At 40.0% G+C, this 24,001-nt stretch overlaps 1 protein-coding gene across 1 annotated transcript in view; it reads left to right on the top strand.

The window, feature by feature from the left end:
• The window catches only part of Dgk (diacyl glycerol kinase 1), a 440,989-nt gene that overhangs the window by 234,208 nt on the left and 182,780 nt on the right, over positions 1 to 24,001 (top strand). Inside the window, exons 4-5 of the mRNA XM_065230402.1 lie at positions 16,679 to 16,765; positions 16,926 to 17,008. Of these exons, the coding sequence (XP_065086474.1) occupies positions 16,690 to 16,765; positions 16,926 to 17,008 (159 nt within the window). The 5' untranslated portion in view covers positions 16,679 to 16,689. The remainder of the gene's footprint in view (positions 1 to 16,678; positions 16,766 to 16,925; positions 17,009 to 24,001) is intronic.

Here is a 24,001-nt window from a genome sequence, read left to right as displayed (position 1 = left end):
CGCACGCCTCGTCAGCCACGGTTATGGCTTGGTGGAGTCCCTCCAACGCTCGGTCGATGTCCTCCACGGTGTCAAGCGGCGGGTTGTCGATGATGTGCCTGTCTACCACGCGTCCAAACTGGGCCCAGTTAACGCGATGGTAGTCCTTGCGCAGGCTTGAAGCAGGAGCCACGTTGCAGCCCAGTTCAGCCACCACCGGTTGGTGGTCGGAGCTGAGTTCGTTCAAGGCTACCGGCTTGGACAAGCCGATATTTGTCAGGAACAGGTCTAGCGTCGATGGGTTGCCCGCCGGTGAGATGAATGTTGGTTCATCCGAAAACCAAACGGAATACAGCCCATGCTGTGAGTGGTCGAACAGGAGACGACCGTTCTGGTTCTGCTGGTAGTTCCGCCAGGCCTCATGGCGAGCATTCAGATCTCCTCCAACTACGAAGCGGGAACCGGTACGGGTGATGGTGGACAGGTCCTTCTTGAATTTAGCCGCTAGTCCACTGCTGGCGGCACACTGTCGAGGGCAGTAGACGGCGATGAACTGGACGTATCCAGTCGACGACTCCACCTCCACACCAAGGGCCTCGATGATAGAGGTGCGGATATGGGACAGAGTGTGGTATTTTATTCCTTTCTTGACGACGACCGCAACACCACCCCCCCTGGAGCTGGTGCGATCAAGCCGAATAATGTTGTGGTCAGGCAACCAGAAGCTGTCGCCGGACTTTAGATGGGTCTCGGTTAGAAGGCCCACGTCGATGCTGTGCTTGCGGAGGAAGTCGGCAAGCTCAATCTTTTTTGCTCTTACAGAGCAAGCATTCCAGGTGACGATAGTTAGCGGTTTAGACGCCATACTGGATGATGAACTTACCGAGCACTTGGATCTGTTCGGGCTTATTGCGGCACTTACGAAGAGCACCGGACATGTTGACGAAAATTTCCATCAGTTCATCCGCTGAGAACAGATCGTGGTTGTTGTTTTGCGCTGTTGGTTGTCTCCAGAATCCAGGGGGGGATGGAGAGCTTTGACCAGCAGAATCACCGGAAACTTCTTGAGGGGGGGCGGGTTGCACCCGCGAATTCGCTTGCCTTTGCTGGGGAGCACGAAGAGGCGGAAAATCCTCCGTCCTGAATGATGGGGTTTTGTCCTTCTTGCGTCCTGGTTGATTGTTGCTTGACGCCAGCTTTCGGATGCGTTTGAAGTCCTCGCGTTTGGAGCACTGTCTGTCAGAGCCTTGATGTGCACCACCACAGTTAGCGCATTTTATCGCCACGGCTCCATCCGCAGGACAGTTGGAAGTGGCGTGTTCTTGAGCGCAGTTGCTGCAGCGTGGCTTGATGTTGCAGTTGCGGGTACCGTGTCCAAAATTGAGGCACCTCTGACACTGCGTTACGTCACGATGACCGCCACGGTATGGCTCCCACCGTACGATGATGGAGTAGATCGATCGGATGGCTTGTAGCGCATTGAGCGTCACCGTCCCTTTCTGGAAGTGCAATGAGTTAGGGCTAGCCAGCAGCGCTCTTTTATATCTTTTCTGGTTAAAGCAGAATGATGTGCAACCAAGTAGTACTCGATTATGACGACTGGGTTTGGGAAAAACGTTTATTTCTTTAAAACAGTGACCACATTACCAGATTACCACTTTTTCAATAGTTTTTTGTTGAAAATCATATTGATGCGTAGACATATTTCTGATCGATTGGTGATAAAATGATTGAAATTGGTCCAGAGGCAGCTGAGTTATTAATGTTCAAAATCTTTCATAATTGTGTTACATGTTCCGTTTTCGGTTTTCACAAAGTGTACCCCCATATAGAAATCACAGACGTAGTCCTACGTCAAAAAATTGTATTTCAAAGCTTGTTCTCCCAGCAGCTGGTGCAATTCGTGGTTCATTCGTCTCCTCCACGTTCCGTCATCCATCTGCACTCCATCGTAGATTGTACGCAACACCTTCTGTTCGAAAACACCAAGGGCACGTTGGTCCTCCACGAGCATAGTCCAGGTCTCGTGACCGTAGAGGACCACCGGTCTAATCAGCGTTTTGTAGACAGTCAACTTCGAATTTTATTCGACCGGAGCGTCCTCCGGAGTCCAAAGTATTCCCTGCCATAATGCGTCTTTGAATTTCTCTGCTGTTATTATTTCCGACGGTCACCAGTGAGCCCAAATACACGAACCTCTTCCTTTCATGTATTTTGTCTTTGATGCGTTGATGGCAAGTCCGCCTAGCTTCAGCTTTCAGCCCGATGTACGTTTCCGCCATCGTCTCAAAGTTCCGTGCCATGATGTCAATGTCATCGGCGAAGCCAAGGAGCTGGATAGACTTCCTGAATATCGTGCCACTCGTGTCTATCCCAGCTCTTCTGATCACACCTTATAACGCGATGTAGAACAGCAGACACGAAAGTCCATCACCTTGCCGTAGCCCCCTTCGAGATTCAAAGGGACTCCAGAGTGTCCTCGATACTCGAACAACGATCCATCGTCGCCTTGACCAAACGCGTCAGTTTATCCGGAAATGCAGTTGTAACCAGATGGGCTCAAATTTTGGCAAGATGATTAGGACCCAATATGGAATCGTTTAAGACTTGTGGAGCGAAAACTTCAAAATTTGCATCAGTCTAAGGGGACATGGCACTCTTCCCAATGTTGAACCCACCATCATAAAACCTCCATAGAACTCTTTGAATCACAACACATATAAACAGCTGAATTACTATATCTATAAGCATCAAATTGCAAAGCATTACGTACCTCCATAGCATTTTATAAAATACGATTAGGCACAAGTCCATTTGAAACGCAACTTTCCAGTGAGTTCATTAAGATATATCAGCAACAACCACTTTTACCTTTCACTACAGTAGATAAGCGCTGAGCAATGTACCCAGTGAAGTGTATCCAAAAGTATTCCTTCTGACAAGACATTTTCTAATTTAATTTTAAATTTATATTAAATTACCTTCTCAATCCAACGGGCATTGTAAATACTTTTCTGAGTCTTTTCACTATTATCAAGACATGCGTTCCTTTGATTATTAAAAAATCCTAATTCCCTAGTTTGAAGTTGACAGGACTACCCAACAAACAATTGAGAGCTCTTATAAAACACCTGAGTTGATCAAACGTTGAATAATAGCTTCCAGAGTTGAACAAGAATGTAGTTGTATTGCCATTTGATTAAAAGTTTTAAAAGCTGTTGGAGCACTCTTAAATGATTGTTTACGTTCGGTTTAACTATATGCTTTATAAGACCTACGATAACTTTTATAGCACCTTTGTTAAACTGATTCACAAGAGCTATACAGAACGTGGAATAAACGCATCAAACAAACCATTTGGAGCTCTTATAAAACACCTGAGTTGATCAAACGTTGAATAATAGCTTCCAGAGTTGTACAAGAATGTAGTTATATTGCCATTTGGTTAAAAGCTTCAAAAGCTGCTTGGAGCACTCTTAAATGATTGTTTACGTTCGACCAACCACCAACCATAATTTAGTTGCTAAAAATAGCACAAGTGATAGGCACACAAGTTATATGACCATAAGGCAATGATTATTCGACTGCAAGAGAAGTCACTCAAGATGAGCTTCATATACTTCTCTCATATGAACAAAATATGTATTCAAGAATAGAGCAGATGGAAACAGAAGCGGCTGGCAATCCGGGATCATGAGTTCAAATCTTGCTTCGAGAAACCCTCGGTGGAGTAGAGGTAAATTATATATAGGTGTTATAAAAAAATGCAAACATTAATTTAAGACATATATCATCAAAATCAACAAAATCAACGATAACATTTCTAGATAAATTCTCTCAATGAATGATTAGAGAGATTACTTGAAAGAATATCAATCAAAGATTGAACAGATGCTTGTTACTACTTCCTCCATGATCACAGAATGTGAATTATGGCATAATTACATATTTTTTCAATGTGCACAAATAAATTAAATGAATAAAAACTGTACAAGCAATTATTTTGGGGTACCACGACAATTGTTAAACTAATTTTAATCTGTGAATATTGTGAGTACTTACACAACGGTTGTTAAGGAGTCATTAAAAAGTGCTATAAACGCTTTTCACCGCTTGCTGTATAGTGATTATTTAGGAGTCATAAAAGAGTGTAACAAACGCCTCTCAAGTTCAATCTCTAATACATTTCGAAGCAGCTGTTAGGAGGTGTCTACAAACGTTGTATAAGAGCTTTCACCAAAATAATAAAGCTTGAGTTTAAATATGTATCTATAAACGTTGTATAAAAGTTGCTTCTATCCGGTTATTAAGGAGTTATTGAAAAGTGTTATAAACGCTTTTCACCGCTTGCTGTACAATGATTATTTAGGAGTCATAAAAGAGTGCAACAAACGCCTCTCAGGTTTACTCTCTACTAAATTTCAAAGCAGCTGTCAAGAAGTGTCTACAAACGTTGTATAAGAGCTTTCACCAACATAATAAAGCTTGAGTTTAAATATGTATCTATAAACGTTGCATAAAAGTTGCTTCTACTCCTATACCGCGTATACATATAATGCTGTAGTTGAACAGGTTCTCCAAACCAGTGTAAACAAGAGTTTTACAGAAGTTGTAATAAACAAATTGTACAGTTATTATTCAGTATGCAGTTGAATAAAATCACAATGGAAGCGTTTCTTCAACAAGAAATTGATTTTGGGTAAACGTTTTACTGAATACGTTAGACAACACCTTTGTGTTGCAGTTGTATAGGTTCTCCAAACCAGTGTTAACAAGGGTTTTATAAAAGTTGTGGTGAACACATTGTGCAATTATTATTCAACATGCAGCTGAACAAAATCAAAACGAAAGCGTTTCTTCAACTGGAAATTGTTACTTGGGTAGGGATCGAAGGTAGACCTTATACCAGTAACGCACCACGATCTACCAGCGTTACTGGTTTATCAACTTGCAATTAATGTTAGCGTTAGCGTTGTTATGATATACTTCGTAGATTGGATACTAGCGACACTCACGTCTATTCTGAAATTCTCAGTTAGACTACTTTCAGGAATAATGCTGGGGAGTAAACATTGGTTCCAATCTAAATAAGAGTAACACAAGCATGACTGTCGCTATTCCCGGTCACGCCCATCTTTACCATAACTAGAGATATGGAAGGAAATGTTAATGTAGTACTTACTTAACGAGAGGCCGCCGACTTAGCGACACCCTCATAAGTGCTACGGAGTTGGAGGGTTGGGTAGGGTATTCAGTTAGGATTCACCTCAAGTTGGCGATGCAACCAAAAGTATGTATTGTTTATTTGTTGTTTATTTAATCTTAACATATTCATTTTGTTTAGTGATCATGAATTTTAAGAGTCATGACGGAGAGCTTGGGATTAAACCCATGATTTTCTGCTCAGTAAGCAAAAACGATCCCTCCAGGGTCATCGAGCATCTCAGAACCATAACGGTTCGCGACAATACAGGACTACGTTTTCGCTTGATATGCAGATAGTTTCCGAGGTTAATGTTCAATATCAAATATACAAATGATGGTGGCTGTGGGAGAGCTTGAGGTTAAATCCACGATTTTCTGCTCAGTAAGCAAAATCGATCCCTTCAGGGTCATCGAGCATCTCATAATCCACAGCACTTTGCGTCAAAGTACGAATATATGGATGAACTATCTATTATTGAATAATAATTATTTACGATAATTACATGAAAGAAATAAAATATAAATTACAAACAAAACGTGACTACTAAAATTTCCAAAAGATATTCTCACAAATATATTTCACGCAACCAGGAATCTCAAAATCATTAGATGCTATAATGATTATAATGATAATCATCATATTAAACAGAAATGCATACTACTTTTTCGAACTGTCTGTAGTCGACACATCATTATTGATTGGGTTTTGACTGAAGTCATGTAGATAACGATGGGGTAGGACAGCTACCCTTAGCTTACAGTAAAATTTAACCCAGACCTCTTGCCAGTTTGGTCCTGGGTTCATGGTTCTGGGCACTCCAAATGGACTGGTTTTTGATTTCTTGGTGTAGGCTAGTTTAAACTGTTTGAGGTGTCACGTGAATTCCAAACTCGTTCCTGATTTGTTTCACTAGGTCCTAAAACATTTTCCAACATATTCTCACGAGAGCGGGACGCATTTTTTGAAATCCTAAAGATTTGATTTGTTTTGTATGAATGCGAGAAAAACTAGTACTAAATTAAAGCAATTCACAAATTCTAGCTTGTCTTGACTTGAATATTTGTCGGTCACAAACAGTTGCAGCAACTTCATTGTGACAAAAACTAGTCGCATAGAAGTTACCTCAACTGGTCTTTGATAAATGTGCTACTAGGGTTTGCTTGAATTATCTTAATCGCAATAATCCTATAAAAAATGTATGAAAATGTATATTGGAGCAGTCTCCATCGTGGAATAACCACTGCACAAGACACACTAAAAAAAGCCACACATCTCAGTATGAATAATTTATTCCTGCATGGCAAATTCCCTCCAACAATAAATCAAGAATATTGTCACATTGCAAGCTTCCTGACTTATCTTCGTGGAAATTACATTCAATGAATTCCACCCACAACCAAAAAGCTATCCAAAGCGACGACGCACCCCACTATGGAATTTTCCACGCTCAAAGAAACCCGAACAAGTCGCTGTCGTCGTCAGCGTCCTCACACGCACGCATAAAATATTCGTCTGTATTACTTTTGCCGAGAACCATAAAGACCGGTTTATTATCAAATTTCTCCAAAACTTTTTCTATTTCTCCGTCGTCATGGTCGTTGTCATTTCCCTGTGGCATCATTTGCGGAGCAATGGCAGCCAGCAGCAGAAACAGCATCCACACACTACTGCTGACTGACGGTCGCTAGGAGAAGCTCTTGTCATATGTGCTTATGGAAAGTCGTCCGAGGCTCACGGATGCTTTCCAAGAATTAATTGAATGCCGTTCTGGTCCCTAGGGGGCGAGGAATTTTCGACGTTGTCATTAGAAATTTGTGGTTATTTTCAGACATTTTAAAGTGATCTCTTCGACAAGTTTGAAAACTAGAACATTGGAGTTAGAACTAGATATAAACAAAAAAATGTTCTCACATTCCTCAAAGTAAGTTGTCTAACATGCCTATGATAAGGTCATCATTTGCCTCAAACCATAAAAATAATATCGAATTCCCTTCCGAAGTTGGAATACAGACCCCTGAAATACCAGCCCACGACGAAATAAGAGCAAGTTTTACTCTCATTTACATTCACAACATGAACCGGTAATTTGCTAGTTGGTTACGCAGCACACTGGAAATAATGGGACCTAGCCTGCATTCTCCGGCTGTGGCTGCGGCGTGTGGCAATGGTTAGCTGAGGCACTCACTCACGAAAAAAAAAAAACATTTCTGCCAAGGAAAAAGTTTGAGGTCGGTCTTTCGTAGACTCTGCTCACGATGTCATGAGACGTCTTCGGAAGTAAATATTTCACTTCTGTCGGGAAGGATGGATGCGCGTCTTCATTTACGTAATGGCAATTGAAATTCAGCGAAAATTTAAATTACGACTAATTGGATTAGCATTCAGAAGCTACTCGGAATTAGATGAGCTTCTTGCGAGTCGTTTGGGCTGCATTGTTTCGGATCAGTAGCAGATTTACGATAACAGAGGCGTAATTTTGAATAAGATTTACTCAAAGTTTTCCATTTGAAATTGTGATGATTCGACTTCATTATAAATGTCTTATCGTTCGTTTTCAACATTGTCACATTTTACAATGACAAATCCCTTTCCAGTAAGAACCATTTCCCACATGTAGCTCATCGATCGATTGATTGATGCCTCAGAACGGATTATTAATATTGCATTAAAATTTCCATGTCATCCGCAAGTGGAACGAGTGCTCCAGTCGGAAGGCACCGGAAATAAGAGAAAGGTACGAAAATCGAACCTCAGTGCAGACAACAATGGAAATATCCATCACTATTATTGGTCGGACTGTTCGGAATCGATTGCTCAGCTAGGTAATCTTTTAATCCACATCGACATTTGTTCTTTTCGATTCGGAATACGGCTTAGCTCGAACGAAGCATGATGGAATTGGTAAAGCCTCGTGGCCTCCCTCCACACCACCCACTCAGACACACAATGGTCGTCGTCATCGTCGTCATCGTCGTCGTCCTCCTTCTTCACAGGATATCTCGAATATAAATCCACTGAAACGTTGACAATCATATCGAAGATCGAAAGCTTTTCACTTCGATTTCCCCGTTTTGGGGAAAACTTGCTCCGCTGAGAAAGAAGCCTTTAAACGGCTGTTATAGTGTAGAACGGTTGAAATTCACCCTAAGGTCAACCAATTGTTCGCTCAAGACTTGAATTTTCACTAATGGTTTTTCATTAACCTTGTCTACGTGGAATTACAACTTTACCCTAACAACAGTGCCCTAAGTCTTCGCTCGTATCAACCACATCTCAGTCGTCTTGTCTTACTGAGCTAGTAAATGAAATCGTTGAAGCAAATTTCATAATTTGCATTTCTCAAACTTTGGTGCTGCCTTTTGCTACTCCTGCCCGCATAATAGGCAAAATGCTCCCCAGGCGGCGGCGGCGGTAAAACGACTGAAGCGAATAAGTTGCAGCACCAGGACAGAAGGAAACCCCCAAGACCATAGTGCGGAAAGTTGTAGTAACGATGATGCACCATCGACAGTCTTCGGAGTGCTGAGCACCACTGCACTGCTAATGGAGGAGGAAATGGAAAAGTTAAATCACTAACGAGACAATACTGCAGCTAGGACCGACGAAGGAGCCGGGGCAAGTTACTGCACACTTTGCACCATTGATGCGACAATAGTGTCACGAACTACCATGCCAGCAATGGGTGCACTTTTCAATTTCTAGTAGACCGGATGTTACTTATAACTTTTATTGAATTGTTGGCGAAAAGTATAGAATCTCGCAACAAAAATAGAAAGACAATTTGGTGTTTGGTAATTTCCTATCTAACTGCCATGATCGACTCTCTTCATCGATTTTCTCTTCAAATTGCTACAGTTAAGGGAAGCAATTTTCTTAAATTTGTCCAATACAGTGCTTCTTCTTCTTATTATTATTCGCATTTCAAGCTTATTGCTTAGTGCATATTAGCTTATTGCGTGCTCTCAACTTAGTGTTCTAAATGCACTTGCACAGTTATTAATTGAGAGCTTTCGATGCCAATATCAATGCATGAATTTGTATATTGTGTGGCAAGCAAAATGATACTGGAAGTTGAGAAAATTTCCAACTCGATAGATTCCCTCGACCGGACCGGGAATCGTACCCGCCATCTCCGGCTTGGTAATACCGTGCCTTTACTGACTAGGCTATGAGGCCCCTAATACAGTGCAGAGTGGTTTAAAAGTGAAAATTTCTGAACTTAATTGTATCCTTATGTTTGTGTACATTTTATCCATTGGCGTAACAACGGGGGGGCTAGGGGGTCTATACCCCCTCTAAGAATTTTTACTACTTTTTTTTCCATACACATCAAAATTGTTCACTAATTGCTAATTCAGAAGCTTGATAAATAAATTTGATTTTAACCCTTTGAAGTTTTCCAATGATTTTCATAATTAGGTTTGTTCTCGTACTTGCTTTTTTGCTTTTGCTGTAAGTTGCTGTAAGAAAATAATACAGGAGTCCCAGATTTGCGTGGTGAGTGGTGTTATCTAGCCACCGTCATTATTGAACAGTCTTTCAACCAATTTGGCGCACTTTTTGTGATTGTCAAGTTTGTGATTGGCCCTAATCACATATTAAAAATGAGCTCAATTGGTTGAAAGATTGCTGAGAAATGGCAGTCACACCCATCGCGCAAATCGGAGATTCCTGTATTATTTTCTTACAGCAACTTACAGCAAAAGCAAAAACCAAGTACGGGAACAAACTTATTGTCTGTTTCGCAACTTTTGGAATATACTTCATAATTTTTTCTTAAGGTGCCATTGTACTTCAGAAACCTAACTTTTTAATTTCAACAAATTGAGAGTAGATGTTCACGAACAAGTTATAGAAAATAGTATTTCAAGAAACTTTGCTCCTAGCGGCACCGGTGGTGTAGTGGGATGCTCTGAGGCGGTTGGTGGAGGCGGAGGAGGAGGAGGAGGAGGAGGAGGAGGAGGAGGAGGAGGAGGAGGAGGAGGAGGAGGAGGAGGAGGAGGAGGAGGAGGAGGAGGAGGAGGAGGAGGAGGAGGAGGAGGAGGAGGAGGAGGAGGAGGAGGAGGAGGAGGAGGAGGAGGAGGAGGAGGAGGAGGAGGAGGAGGAGGAGGAGGAGGAGGAGGAGGAGGAGGAGGAGGAGGAGGAGGAGGAGGAGGAGGAGGAGGAGGAGGAGGAGGAGGAGGAGGAGGAGGAGGAGGAGGAGGAGGAGGAGGAGGAGGAGGAGGAGGAGGAGGAGGAGGAGGAGGAGGAGGAGGAGGAGGAGGAGGAGGAGGAGGAGGAGGAGGAGGAGGAGGAGGAGGAGGAGGAGGAGGAGGAGGAGGAGGAGGAGGAGGAGGAGGAGGAGGAGGAGGAGGAGGTGCACAGTGGTGCAAAAGGCCAAATCCATGAACTTTTTTCATTTGCACCTTTTACAGTGGGTTTTTTTTTTCAATACAGTTTCTTCAAAAGAGTTTTTATAAATGACAAGACCCATTGAATGAAGTTAAGTTTTAGTTCGAAACTTCACCACAGGTGGTGCTGCAAAATCTAACATTTTAGTTTGACCAGATAGAGATATAAAGTCTTCAGCTAAGTTGTAGGTTGCTTTATAACTAAAAACTTTGTACAAGACGCCGTGTCTCTATCTGCTTGCGATTTTGAGTTATGAAGCGTTTTCTATATATGCAATGGTCTTAAAAATCCATTTATTGTAAATATTTCCAAAAATATTTGTTTTAGATGACTATAATGTTCTGCAACTTTTTAATAATCAATAAAATAAACAACTTTGCTCAAGACAAAAAGGTTATATCTGCAAAACAGAAAATTTTATAGGCAATATCAGCACAAAAATAGCCAAATTTCAAGCATCCACAAACTTCAAAGTGGCAAAAAGGGGCAGACGGCTCCTCAATATACTACAATTTCATCTAGTAGTCATTTGTATCCCGTTGTATCCATGTGAGCTGACTAATGTTTTATTAACAGCATTCTAACCACCCACCATGTTTTGTGTGTTTGTTTTTGACATGCCATAGCAACCCATGATTGCCATTTTTAACTGTCACTCGAGCGTTACGGTACAAAACGTTCGTTGCATTTGCGTTCATCAGAGTAAAAATTCGTTTGCAAATAACATTCTGAAAAATTAACTACACAGAAGGTAAGTTAAATTGCGTTTTGTTTTCTGGGTATTCTGCATTCATGTAATTTTTGTGTTTTATTGCTGGAGAATGGTTTTTGAGCAACTACCAGTCAAATATACTGAACAACATTAAAATGCTGTTATCGATTCTCTATTTCAGTCGAAATAGATAAACGAAAGCTGTTTTCAATTTGGAAAAACTCCTTAGGAGATGAAAAGGTTGCCTCCGTTTGCAACGAAGTTGTCATTCATTATGGAATTGAACCTGAGCTCATGGTAGCAGCTGTCATAGAAGCTAAACAAATTGTACTATCGATGTGTTAATATTTTACCCCTTCGAAAATAATTAATGGCATTCCTTCGTCATCCTCCCCTGCTAAACGTGGCAGAAAGTTACTGGCATTCGAAGACAACAGCGGACATCGGATAGATACTCAAATGAAACTAAGAGAGGAGGGTAAACACGATTCCGCGACTATTGTGCAATATATTGCACAAAGGAGTCCACCGATAGCAACGCAAGTGTCGTCATTGCAAAGTTAAGTTTCTAAATCTCTTGTTCCGTTTACAAATAATGAAGCTCTTGTCATGGATCTGAATATGACGAAAAATCAATATGAAAGATTGCGTAAAGGTGCCGTTCAGCGCAACGCAAACCTTTATCTTTCATACCACAAAGTGTCGGATGCAAAGAGAAGTTGTTACCCCGTAAAAGAATCCTTGCTGATCTCAGAAACTTCAGCTGAAGTAAAACTTGGGGCTCTTTTGAGACACACAAGCCGTACAAGGCCGTTCGCAATGCTGAGTTTCAAAATTGTTTCAAACTACTCGTCAATTCTATAATTTGAAACTGTCAAAAATAAAACTGCAACACGATCAGCGCAACGCACAGCTCTAAAACATGTTTGTAATCATCAAGTTCCATAAACTTTACTGTTCTCTATGAAGTTCTCCGGTTTTTTTTGTGGAGCTCTTCGAAACATCTTCAACACATCCAAAGAAATTTGAAACAGAGTTCCATTCGTGTTTCAAACTCGCTCAGAAATAAAACAGAATAGTCGAGCAGTTGCAAATCTGGTGCAAAATAGTGCTCGAATAATGAAACTGCAACTCAGCATTGCGAGAGGTGCGTTTCTGTTCTAGTTTCAAATTGAAACAGTCCTTATAAAATACAACAGCATTGCGAACGGCCTAATAGAAGCAAATATTAATACACTGTACAGACGGCTTATATCATCTAGTTTTCACTGGAAAACCTATGTATGAGTGCTCATTGCAAGACAGCCAAACATTGGTCAGCTCACATGGATACAACGGGATACAAATGACTACTAGATGAAATGATAGTATTTTCACTATAGTTTCATCATATTGAGGAGCCGTCTGCCCCTTTTTGCCTCGTTGAAGTTTGTGGATGCTTGAAATTTGGCTATTTTTGTGCTGATATTGCCTATAACATTTTCTGTTTTGCAGATATAACCTTTTTTTCTTGAGCAAAGTTGTGTATTTTATTGATTATTAAAAAGTTGCACAACATTATAGTCATCTTAAACAAATAATTTCGGAAATATTTACAATAAACGGATTTTTAAGACCATTATATAAAAAACCACTTCATAACTCAAAATCGCAAGCAGATAGAGACACGGCGTCTTGTATAAAGTTTTTACTTATAAAGCAAACTGCAACTTAGCTGAAGACTTTATATCTCTATCTGGTCAAACTAAAAAGTTAGATTTTGCAGCACCACCTGTGGTGAAGTTTCGAACTAAAACTTAACTTCATTCAATGGGTCTTGTCATTTATAAATACTCTTTTCAAGACACCGTATTAAAAAAACCACTGTAAAATGTGCGAATGAAAAAAGTTCATGGATTTGGCCTTTTGCACCACTGTCCAACGCCCAAGATCACGCTTGATTTTCGTAGACAAAAATCAACAAGCAAACAACTGCGATTAAATTAGCAAGCTGTGATATCGCAGTTCCGAATACCAAGCTAACAAAACTCACCAGCTGCAAATCTCACCAAACTGTGGTGAGATTGAGTTTCATGATTTTTGCTTTACACCCGAATGCAACCGAAACTTCAATAACGGCTGGCAGCAGCCACTTCGTGTCTGCCATCGGTAAAGAGTAACTAGAGACAGCAAGCTATACTTTCTCTTTCTAAGAAAACGATGTGCAACGGAATCGTTTTTGAGTCGAGTCAACTCTCAGCTTGATTTTTGCACGCTGTGAATAGTCTCGCAATATCAAAAAAGCTTGTAAAATCAATATCAAGCATGATAATATTTTGTTCCAATATCACGCGTGATATTACGAGCATATATGTTATGTTTTGCTGTACCTGTTGTGGACATTAGGACATCCTTTTCCTTCAACTTGTTGAGGATGCCTTGTCTTAGCGACGATATGTGCATTCTTCTCAGTATCTTCTAACTTTCTCCTAAAATTAAATGTGTAAATTTGTAACAATCTATGTTAGAAATATGATACTACCCAAACTAGAGTCAGTGCTGTGAAATCTCGACAATACACGGTGATATTCATAATTCTGCTTTAGTCACTTATTTCACCCGAGTGGCACATTTCCGTCACATTAAGTTGCAGCAACTTGTTTATTACTAATATAAGTTGTAAATAAGTTGCCACAGCAGATTTGTGACAAGCGTGCTACTAGGGCAGCTCAGTCTTCGTCAAGGCAAACCATGTCCATAATTGAACATTTCAAATTGTCCTATCTGCTTTGAATGATTCTCCTCATCAACTCTCTCTTCTCATAACCACTGCTGTGCAAACAGATTTCGCGCTAATTCTACCACATAGTTTGATAAAGGAGGTTCTTATCTAGCGTACAAAACGTCAAATACAACAGGGAAAGGTTTTGCAACTGAGTTATTGACGAAGGAGAAAGTCCATGAAGAGAATCGATCAATGCAAATTCTAGAATTGTCAGTTTCAATGCTGTCTGTGACGAGCATGTGTAGATTTTTATTATTAACTAAATTTGTATCGAAAGTAAATGAGTTGGGCAAAACAATTACATGGAGCCGTTCAAGTGAACAAGCATCTACGCCCTGAACTGCTTGGATAACAATTAGACTAACATTTGAAAAAAGGCGTAATTCCAAAATGTAAACAAACCATCTTTTGCCACATATAGAGAGAACAGTTCACAAACTACTCGGATGGAAGATCCGGGGGTATCAACATGTAAGAAATTATCAGGGCGTAGGTATTTTAATAGATGGGACTTTGGTATATATGGTTTCGGGGTAGATATCCGGAAGTTAATTAAAAACACTTGTACTCTGTTTTATCATAAAATGATTTCTGATCTGTTTATTCCAATTCGTAAATTTTACACTTCTGTATTCTCTTTTTCATACCCTCTATCTTTATCTGACAGAACTCTCTCGTTCTCACATTTTACCGTCTTACCGAATAACATCGAAATCGGATACTTCATATTTTACCTACAGCTTTTACACACAGGTATAATGTTTTATTTTCAATTACACGACAAAGAAAACTTTTTTCGAATTTTTAGTTAGGCATGATGATAGATTACACTATAAACTATATGTCAAGCTTATAAAATCATCCAGAAAATGGAAAGTCGTAAAATAGGATTAATTTTTAAGTAATCAAAATTCGGAAGCGATTTTCCCGATATGGGCATTTTGGAGTTACGCCCTTTTCAAATGTTAGTCTAGAAATCACACTTTTTGTTACCCACATTGACGAAAAAATGAATGATATTTTGACGAACGTTTTTTTGAGAATCAAGTCATTATGTGAAAATCAATTTTGTCAATATCGCGCGGAAGTCTGTCATTGATAATGACAAATCTCAGCACTGACAAGAGAAGTTATAATTTTGATAATAGATAGAAGATTTTTTGTTATTTCAACTACATCCTGCATCTAAACTGTAACAAACGGTTGATACAAAACTCTGAGGAACAAAATAACACAAGCTACAATAATTTTGTTAGTCTAGTATGAGAGTAGCCGACTACAGTCGCCATATTCATAGTCTGGTGGATAGAATTTCGATCTATCAAAAAGGCTAACCAATTAAATATATTGTAAACCAATATTTGAAAAGGTACAATCAAGTTTTATAAACGAATCTTTGATAGGTCTTTCCACGCCAAACAAATGGAAATTAACAACATCATCGGATAGGAGAAACTTTCTCCAACCCGATGATGGTGTTGGTCTGCGTAGGCGAGCATTGAGCCACATGAAAGGGGTTTCCGAAGTTTTGTTCACAACAGCTGATATGCTCTATTAGTTCCGATATTTGACAGCTCAATTGGTTCCCGAGATTCTATCCGCCAGACTATAAATATAGCGATTATAGAGCGGACTGGCTGGTTTTGAGCCAAACAAACTGTCAAAGCCAGAGCCAATCGAGCAGCGCCTATCTTGATTACATTGGCAGATGTAAGTGACAGATGTGTGCTACTTGGGTTTCCAAGGCAGTTTGTTTTGAATCCACTGCTCTCTTATACTAGACCCTCTCGAATCTACTCTATCGAATGCCGTTTTGAGGTCCGTACTCACTTAGAAATTATTACCGATTTAGGTAATGTTTTACCGAAGTTTTAACAGCTGACCGTTCGATAAAACTTTGACCCTCATTTCGAAAGCTGTTTCACTTAAAAATAATTTCAAAACCTTGTCAGCCTTTTTAAAAAATCGAGATTTTCCATTGTGGTGAAGTTTTTCTTGTGTTGAAGCATTAAAATTAATTAATTAAAATGTCTGATTTTACCGAATAGTTCAGCTGTTGAAAGTTCCATAAAAATTACCGATGCCGGTAATAATTGCTAAGTTTGTACGATTGGCGTAGTCTTGCCAATCGGAACCAAGGGGGGGAGGTGGCTGTCAAATACGTACAATCGTCGCCTACCTCGCATAACTGGTTCCAAACGTAAACAAGCCATAAGAAACCTACAGTGTTTGTTTACGTTTGGAACCAGTTTCATACAAGAATGATCGGTAGGCTGATTTAACAGCACTTCGCTCCCCCCCCCCAGATCGGAACACACGTCGATTCAAAATGAATTTTATTTCATTTATTTGTCGTCAATCAGTCAATTATTACATTTGTCATTGTTTGCTGATCAGCTTAAATAGAAAGGGGACCAACGATCCGCTCCACTCGCTTTTGGTGAATGGACATCATTTGATTTATTATCCACGTTACGTTCCACTATATCTGCATTGCAACGAAACTAATTTCTGAAATCCGCATTCACCGCCACCTTCAACATGAATGAATGTAGCAGCGATAACCAGCAATTTTTCATCTGACTTACTTTGTCATTCCGAATTTCTCCTCCTTTTCCCCTTTCAGATCAAACAGCAATGATGGCATCGACGGTTTACAAGTGGGAGAAACTCTCGCCAAGTGAATTCCAACAGCTGCAGGACCTCGCCTCATGTAAGTGAAACCTAGCCTTTTGCTCCCTTTGAAATCCGATGCTTTTCATCCCCCGTTCCATGCCGACTGTCTTCACCAGTTAGTCAGTTAGTGTGCAGCTCCGTTTTCCGTCATTCACTAAGTTTAACGTTTATCTTTTCTTTTACTCTTCCGCCTACAGATTCAACGAAAAAGCTGCAGAACGTACTGCAAGAGTTCTGCTCGCCCACGACTCCGTCGGCGACACGGTTCCATCCCGATGGGGTAAGTTCACCGAGCATAAACCAATCCAAATAAAGGGGGGGGGGGGGTAAGGGGGCGGTGGTTCCTACCGATCGATCGACTGGATGTAATTGAATCCGATCAAATGGAATGTAAAATTACCGGCAGCATCAGCACCATGACAGATATGTACCTACGTATGCACGTTCACGTGCTCGGGAAAAAAACGAGATTGTGCTGGTTTCATTTTATTCGCCCCATGCCAAGCGGGTAGGACGGAGACGGAGGTTTGATTTATTTCGTCGTTATCGAAGTGATTAGAAAGAAAATCCGCTTTTGCTTGAGTGGGTGTTTTCCGGAAACATGCCGTTCCCATGTTGCTTGGGAAAAAGAGCTTACATGGAGATTTGCTGCGAATACAAATGCTAATGTGATGTGCTTACATAATAAGCAGCGGATTCAGATGGTAATGGAGCCGTTTGATGAGTTCACGATGTCTGTTTAATGGGTTCTGTATTATTAAGTATCAGAGGGTTTAGCAAGCCCGCCCTTTTTGCATTATAAGGTCAACATAGGGCTTCTAAACAACATATAAGCCTTATTTTGCAAAAAGGACGATTTGCAGGCTTGATGGTCACTTGGGTCGTGATTAAACCACTCTGGTGGCACTAAAGTCATCCAAGAACACTTTGCATGAAGCCGATTTTTGTTGGTTCTTTGGTTCGATTATACGTCGGTTATTGACAGCTGATGTAAACATTACGAGTTTCAGCTTCGTTTATGCGTTTGGTTAACCGGTCATGGTAACGTTGAGGTATAGTTGAAAATGTTCACGTGCATGGTGTTTTCGATGGTTGTCTCGGTGAATTCCACTGTTTTGTTCTACCGCTCTATGCAATTATGAGAAAAAGTGCATGAAAGTGAATTCACGAAGGCTTCAAGAATCAATGACCGTGCTATCGATTGGACATACTCGGATGGTTGGATCTCATCGGCTAACCATGATAATGGTAAGGGTTGATGCATATATTATGTCACGCTCTAAGGGGGTTGTCTAAGATTTTTTGACAAGCAATGCATTAGGTATAGGAAAAACATCACGATAGGGGGGAGGGGGTAATTTTTTGCTCGATTTAGCATGACATAAATAATGCATGGGCCCTAACGCATGAACGAGACTTAAAATTAAGCTGACATTAGCGTTACCACTATCAATGACGGCAGCTTCAAGAACATTCGGTCGTGTCAGGGGATTCGATTAAACATTTAAATTTGAGTGACATAACATGACAGTGACATGATCAAACTCCTTACACAACTGCAGCTGCTTTAGTAAAACCCCCAAAACCCTATCACTCACAATTGACGGTGTGCGTTATATTAAGCTTTAATTGTATTGAGGAAAACGAATCATACTTGTGGAACAAGGGCATCGTTCTATTCTATGGAGTACACTGTGTCATCGCTGGAGAGTTCTGCTCATGAGGGTCTAACTGCGATGATCGATTCTCTTCATCGATTTTCTCTTTTGTTAATAACTCGGCTGGATTAACATTTTTCGGTGTGTTTGATGTTGAATTTTCACTACACTGTATTGCACCGAAAATAATTTTCATGTAGCTTCCATTGGAAACGCACATGATTTTCATCCATCATCAAAATTTATGGAATTCATCTGAATTTCACATAACATTTATGCGATCACATTAATTTTATATGATTTTTCATATGAATTTCATGGACCTCATAATATTCATGTGATTTTGTGGTGGGATTTGCTGCTATGCGATCACAGGAAAGCTATGTGAAAATCTCATGAGATAAGTGATAATTTTTTTGAGTGTGTGATCATTTCAAAAAATTGGTTCACTGAACTTTCGCGTCATTTTGCAAATACACCATCTATATTGATCGATTCTCTTCATAGGCTCTCTCTTTCGTTTATAACTTTGCTGCATATATATTTCGGGCTAATTTTTCTACATTGCCTGTTAAAAGAAAGTATTATTAAGCGTATTGGACGATAAGAACAGCTGAACATGTTTTTGGAGCCGAGTTATTAAAAGAATCGATCAATGTACAGGGTGATTTGGAATAACTGTCACTTTTAAAAATGGTCATAATGATTGAAGTCTTGCATGATTTTTTGATATCAGTTCATTTCAGATATACTAACTGGTATATTAATATACACACAGACAAAAATTTTGAATTTTAATTGTGATGTAAACATTCATTCACGTAGTTTTGGGTTTCATTTCACGCAACCGAGCAACTTGCAAACAATGTTGTTTACAAAGATGGGCTTTGGTATGCAATATTTGCTACATTGCATGAAATGTGTCAGAACTTTACATGATATATAATCTAAACGTATATTATTTGTGACGCTACATTTATGTGCATCATATTGAACAGACATTTACACTACTTTTTAGAACTGTGCAGGGTGTTCGGCTGTGGAAATAGTGGAAATAATTTAAGGGCGATAGAAGATCATATTTGAAGTAAAAAAATTGTTCTACGCATATGATCAAATCTCAAAGATTACTGAGTTATTGAACTTTTTCTGTGTTGGTCTTAGCTTGCCATAAATTGGCTCTAACTCGAAAACTATGCCATTTATCATCTCTTGCCTCCATTGGACAGCTTGGCAAATTTCCTGCTTAATAGTGTCATTTTTACTTTAAATTAGCTGCATTTAGACACATTTTAGGAATAAACGAGTCTAAAACTTATATTTTCCTTTATTATTTCAAGAACTACGTATTAAAGTGAATTATTTCGTCTAACCAAAAGATGCCTCTCAATGCGCTCTACAACTCTCTCTCTCTCTCTCTCTCTTTGACACAAATTTTCTATCTTGTTTAGTTTTGTCGCACTTTCGTACTAAACACATCATGTTGGGTCGTTAATTAACGGTTGCGTAAAACACGAATTCAACCCCACTGTGCGTTGCTGTTGACGTCTGTTTGCAGCACGCATAGCACACTTGATCGCCACGCGGAGTGGCGGTATGAAAAGTGTGACAAGAAAAACAATGCTGCGGGGTTCAATTGAACGCATAATGAAAATTGAAAGTGTTCTGTTTTTTTTATCTCGATACCAATGTAGATCAGTTCACTGAACTGATTGGGTATTTTCCAATGATTAATCAAATTGAAACACTGATCTTCGTTTCTTTCATATTTCAATAGTTGCTCCACAGACAAACAGACATAACTCTCGCAAATTGTTCATCGAACAAGCATTTAACGGTAAATTTAAAAGTATCGTTTGTCTGTGGTTGCTCTATGTGTCCTCCATTTTCTTGGATGCAGTACCTGAACCTCCTTCCGGTCTCTTCCGTCACTCCGCGTGGCGATCAAGTGTGCTATGCGCGCTGCAAACAGACGTCATCGTTTATCCCTAAAATGTGTCTAAACTTAGTAGCTTACTTAAATGACACTATTAAGTAGGAAATTTACCAAGCTGTCCAATGGAGACAAGAGTTTTGAGCTAAATGGCATAGTTAAAGCCAATTTATATGTAGCATAGACCAAAAAGAAAAAAGTTCAATAACTCAGTAATCTTTGAGATTTGATCATATACGTAGAACAATTTTTTACTTAAAAAAAAAACTTCGGCCTAACCGCCCATTTTGGGCCTATCGAGCAGAAAACTTGAGTTCAGAGTTAACAAGGCAGTTATGCGTTTGGTACGATACTTTAGTTAATAATCTAACGAACAAAGTCAATGAGAACGCGTGATATGAAGGTTTGCACCCATTATTCCCAAAAACGAAAGAAGCGGTCCGACCGAATCAATTTGTATCTTCATCCGATAGGCCGAAGTGAATTTATTGGCGTTTTAATAGCGTTTCAATGCGTTAGGCCGAGTTTAGAATCCGTAGGCCGAGCTTGGCGTCAAGGAGCAGTGTTGTTAAATTTGGAAGACATTAATAATAATAACATTCCGTTTGGTGCTAAACTGCTCTAGAATATGAAAGACTAAGTGCGGGTTGTGCTTAATAGGCCTGAAATGGGGTAGTTAACCCTATCGTCCCTTAAATTATTTGCACTAACGAACGTAACACCCTGTATAACCTTCAACTAAGCATACTTTGATTCAAATCTCTCTCCCTTTACCTTTAATTACCAGTCACATTTGTCACGCGGCACACACATTTGTCATGTGGCACGCACGTTTTAGCTCCAGCCCTTTTGGAGTCCTGCCGATGCGTCTTAGCTTTGATATTGAACGGATTTTCCACGCATGGTTCCTTTCATGGTTTCATTCTTTCGAAAAGATTTCAGTTTCTAAAAGATAACACACGAATTTACATACACAGATTTATGACATGCTCCATTGTCACGTCCATGGCTCTTGAAATCGGGAACGAATGAAATTTCAAATCATAGGGTTTTTGATCTAATTTCCGTCTTACTAAGAACAACCCGTGCTTTACCTCTCTTTTCTGAACGAATTTTAATCAAAAATGGAATATTTCTGTCAAAGATGACTTCTAAATTTATCCACCTTTCCATACGTACCGTTGGATTTGATAAAGAGTCACAAATTGTTGAGATATTGTTCAAAATCTAATACTGCTTCTTGATTTTAAATTCGTTCTACGAGTTTCAATTCCGTCCTAACGCATTGAAACGCCATTAGATTTTCTTCGTCCTACGGATAAACGTAGATAAAGAGAATTCGCTAGGTGCGCTTCTTTTGTTTTGAGAACAATGAGCGTAAATATTCATACAATGCGCTCTAACAGGGTTTATGTTGTAGCTAATCAACTAACGCATCGGAACAAACCTGTTATTGATTTGTGCACGGTGAAATCATTGATATTATTGATCTTTTCTGATCGATAGAACGGAAATGGGCGATTACGACGAAGTAGCGCTCTACCCTACTACCAATGCAAGCTGATATTTGTATTTACTTGAGAATTGCATATATGAGAAATCGGTGACAGTTATTCTGAATCACCCTGTAGATTGGTCTATTTGAAAGGTGACCCGAGAATTGTGGCTATGCGAAGAGAAAGTTGATGAACAGAATCGATCATCGCAGTTAGGCCCTTATGATTCTGAATGCTAGAAATGAATGATTATTCTAGTTTCCCATCAAGTGACTCCGTTGGCCTTCGAGCAGCAAAACCACACCGGAAACGGTAATACCTGGGCGCGTAATATTCTCATTAACCACAACATCGCTCCGGTTTTCGGGTTATGTTCTATTACCAAAAATAGATTGCATCTTTCCACTCTTCCTCGGAGAGCGCAAACATTGCCATCATTGCCATCGTCATTCCTCCTTAAATTTCTCATTTCCTGCTCCACCCATCCAAACATGATTTAGCTCGGAAGCAACAACCCCATCATATTGCCACCTTGCCACCTATCCGACCAACCAGGTATAGAGACGTACCACTGTTGATGATAATATCCTACATAAGCTTAACTGAAACGCCTGGGTACCTCTGCTACGCTGTTTATGTATATTGCGCCAACCACGAAGACGACGGTGACGACGGCGACGACACGCTCTCCTGGATAGAGACGTACCGCTACTACAACCATCAAGGATGTTGGAAAACGGATTATCATTAGCGAAAGCACCCGGCAGTGACTCTACACAACACTATACTCCGAGATGTGTGTGACACGTTTAGCGAGGATCGTCATCATCATCATCGTCGTCGTCGTCGTTGTCGTCGTCGTTGTCGTCGTCGTCGTACGCAAACCCATGTTTGAGGGATGGTGGATTGGTGTAAATAATGTTAATGCTACCATCTTCTTTCGACACATCATTTATTTCCCACCTGCTGCCACACCCACCATTGGGTGGCGCCCTAGTCACTTCTGGTTTCACTCATCCCCCTCCTCCCAGTCCACTGGGGACCCGTTTCGATGAAGTGGTTTTGCGGTCAAGGTGCGAGAACTAATCTATTTGGGGTAATACCTGACCAAACTGCTAAATGCTTGTGTGCTGCTTGCTAGCTACTGCTGTTGCTCACCATCCGGAAGTGGTTCTAAGGATTTGAACATTTAGATGATACTTGAAAAAACTATCGTGTACTGAGAAACTCATCGTTCTTATATCATCAATCAATAGGAAACTAATGATTTTTGATTGGCTTATCACTTGAATTATGGACGCCCCTATTGAAACATCTATTACACCCTATTTAACCCTAGTTTTTAGGCATGAATTCTCAAATATTTCGCTCCAACTGACACCTAATTGTTTTGTCTCAATAGTAACGGAGGTAACCCAAATAAATTTCAATCATTGCGACACTGCACAGCAACTGTTGTTACAGTCGACAACGGAAACAAAGTGCGACGTTTCAATCATTGTGTAACCGTATCGAGTCCCTCCCGATAACGGTAGCTGGGTGGCGGATAGAGCTGGAATGGCTGTAATCAGTGCTGATAAAAATCATTTCTTCCACACTCAACTTAGCTGAAAATGAAGACAACCTTAACAGATAGACCAACTACTTGCATGAATCTGAATTTTGACATCACAACATTTTCTTGATCAAGGCAACCTCTGAGTCTCGTAATCAACATTATTTGTTTTCCTTCATTTGTGGCTGGATGTTCATTATCGCGTCCGTTGCTGTCAATATTAATATTCGTCTTCATCTTGGTGGGGATGATTTTGAGCATCAAATGCAAAATGATTATTTTCATTTTACATAAATATAGTGCTGAAGGACGCGTCGTTTAAGTTTAACAGTAACAAATGATTGCCTCATGCTGAAGTGATGATAAAATCCCGGTTTTAGGCTCTGGAGTCAACAATGTTCAAAATAATCATTTTGCCCAAAATGAATTTGAATATGTTGCTTTCGAAGATCATTTCTGAATTTGACAATTTTGGGTTGGATAATCAAGCACCGGAGAATATCAATAAACACGTATTTGTTGATGTATAATGAACTCATTTGTTCATTTCACTCGTACGTAATAGCGAAGATTTTCAAAACAAACGCAATTCATCTACACTGGGTTGAAGCGCTACTCCTTGCGTGTGATG

The sequence above is a fragment of the Ochlerotatus camptorhynchus genome, unplaced genomic scaffold (assembly GCF_037179485.1).
Source record: "Ochlerotatus camptorhynchus isolate MF236.1 unplaced genomic scaffold, CSIRO-AGI_Acam_v1.1 ptg000330l, whole genome shotgun sequence".
NCBI classification, from domain to species: Eukaryota; Metazoa; Arthropoda; class Insecta; order Diptera; family Culicidae; genus Ochlerotatus; species Ochlerotatus camptorhynchus.
Note: the sequence above shows the minus strand (reverse complement) of the source record. Positions and strands in the feature narration are given on the sequence as shown.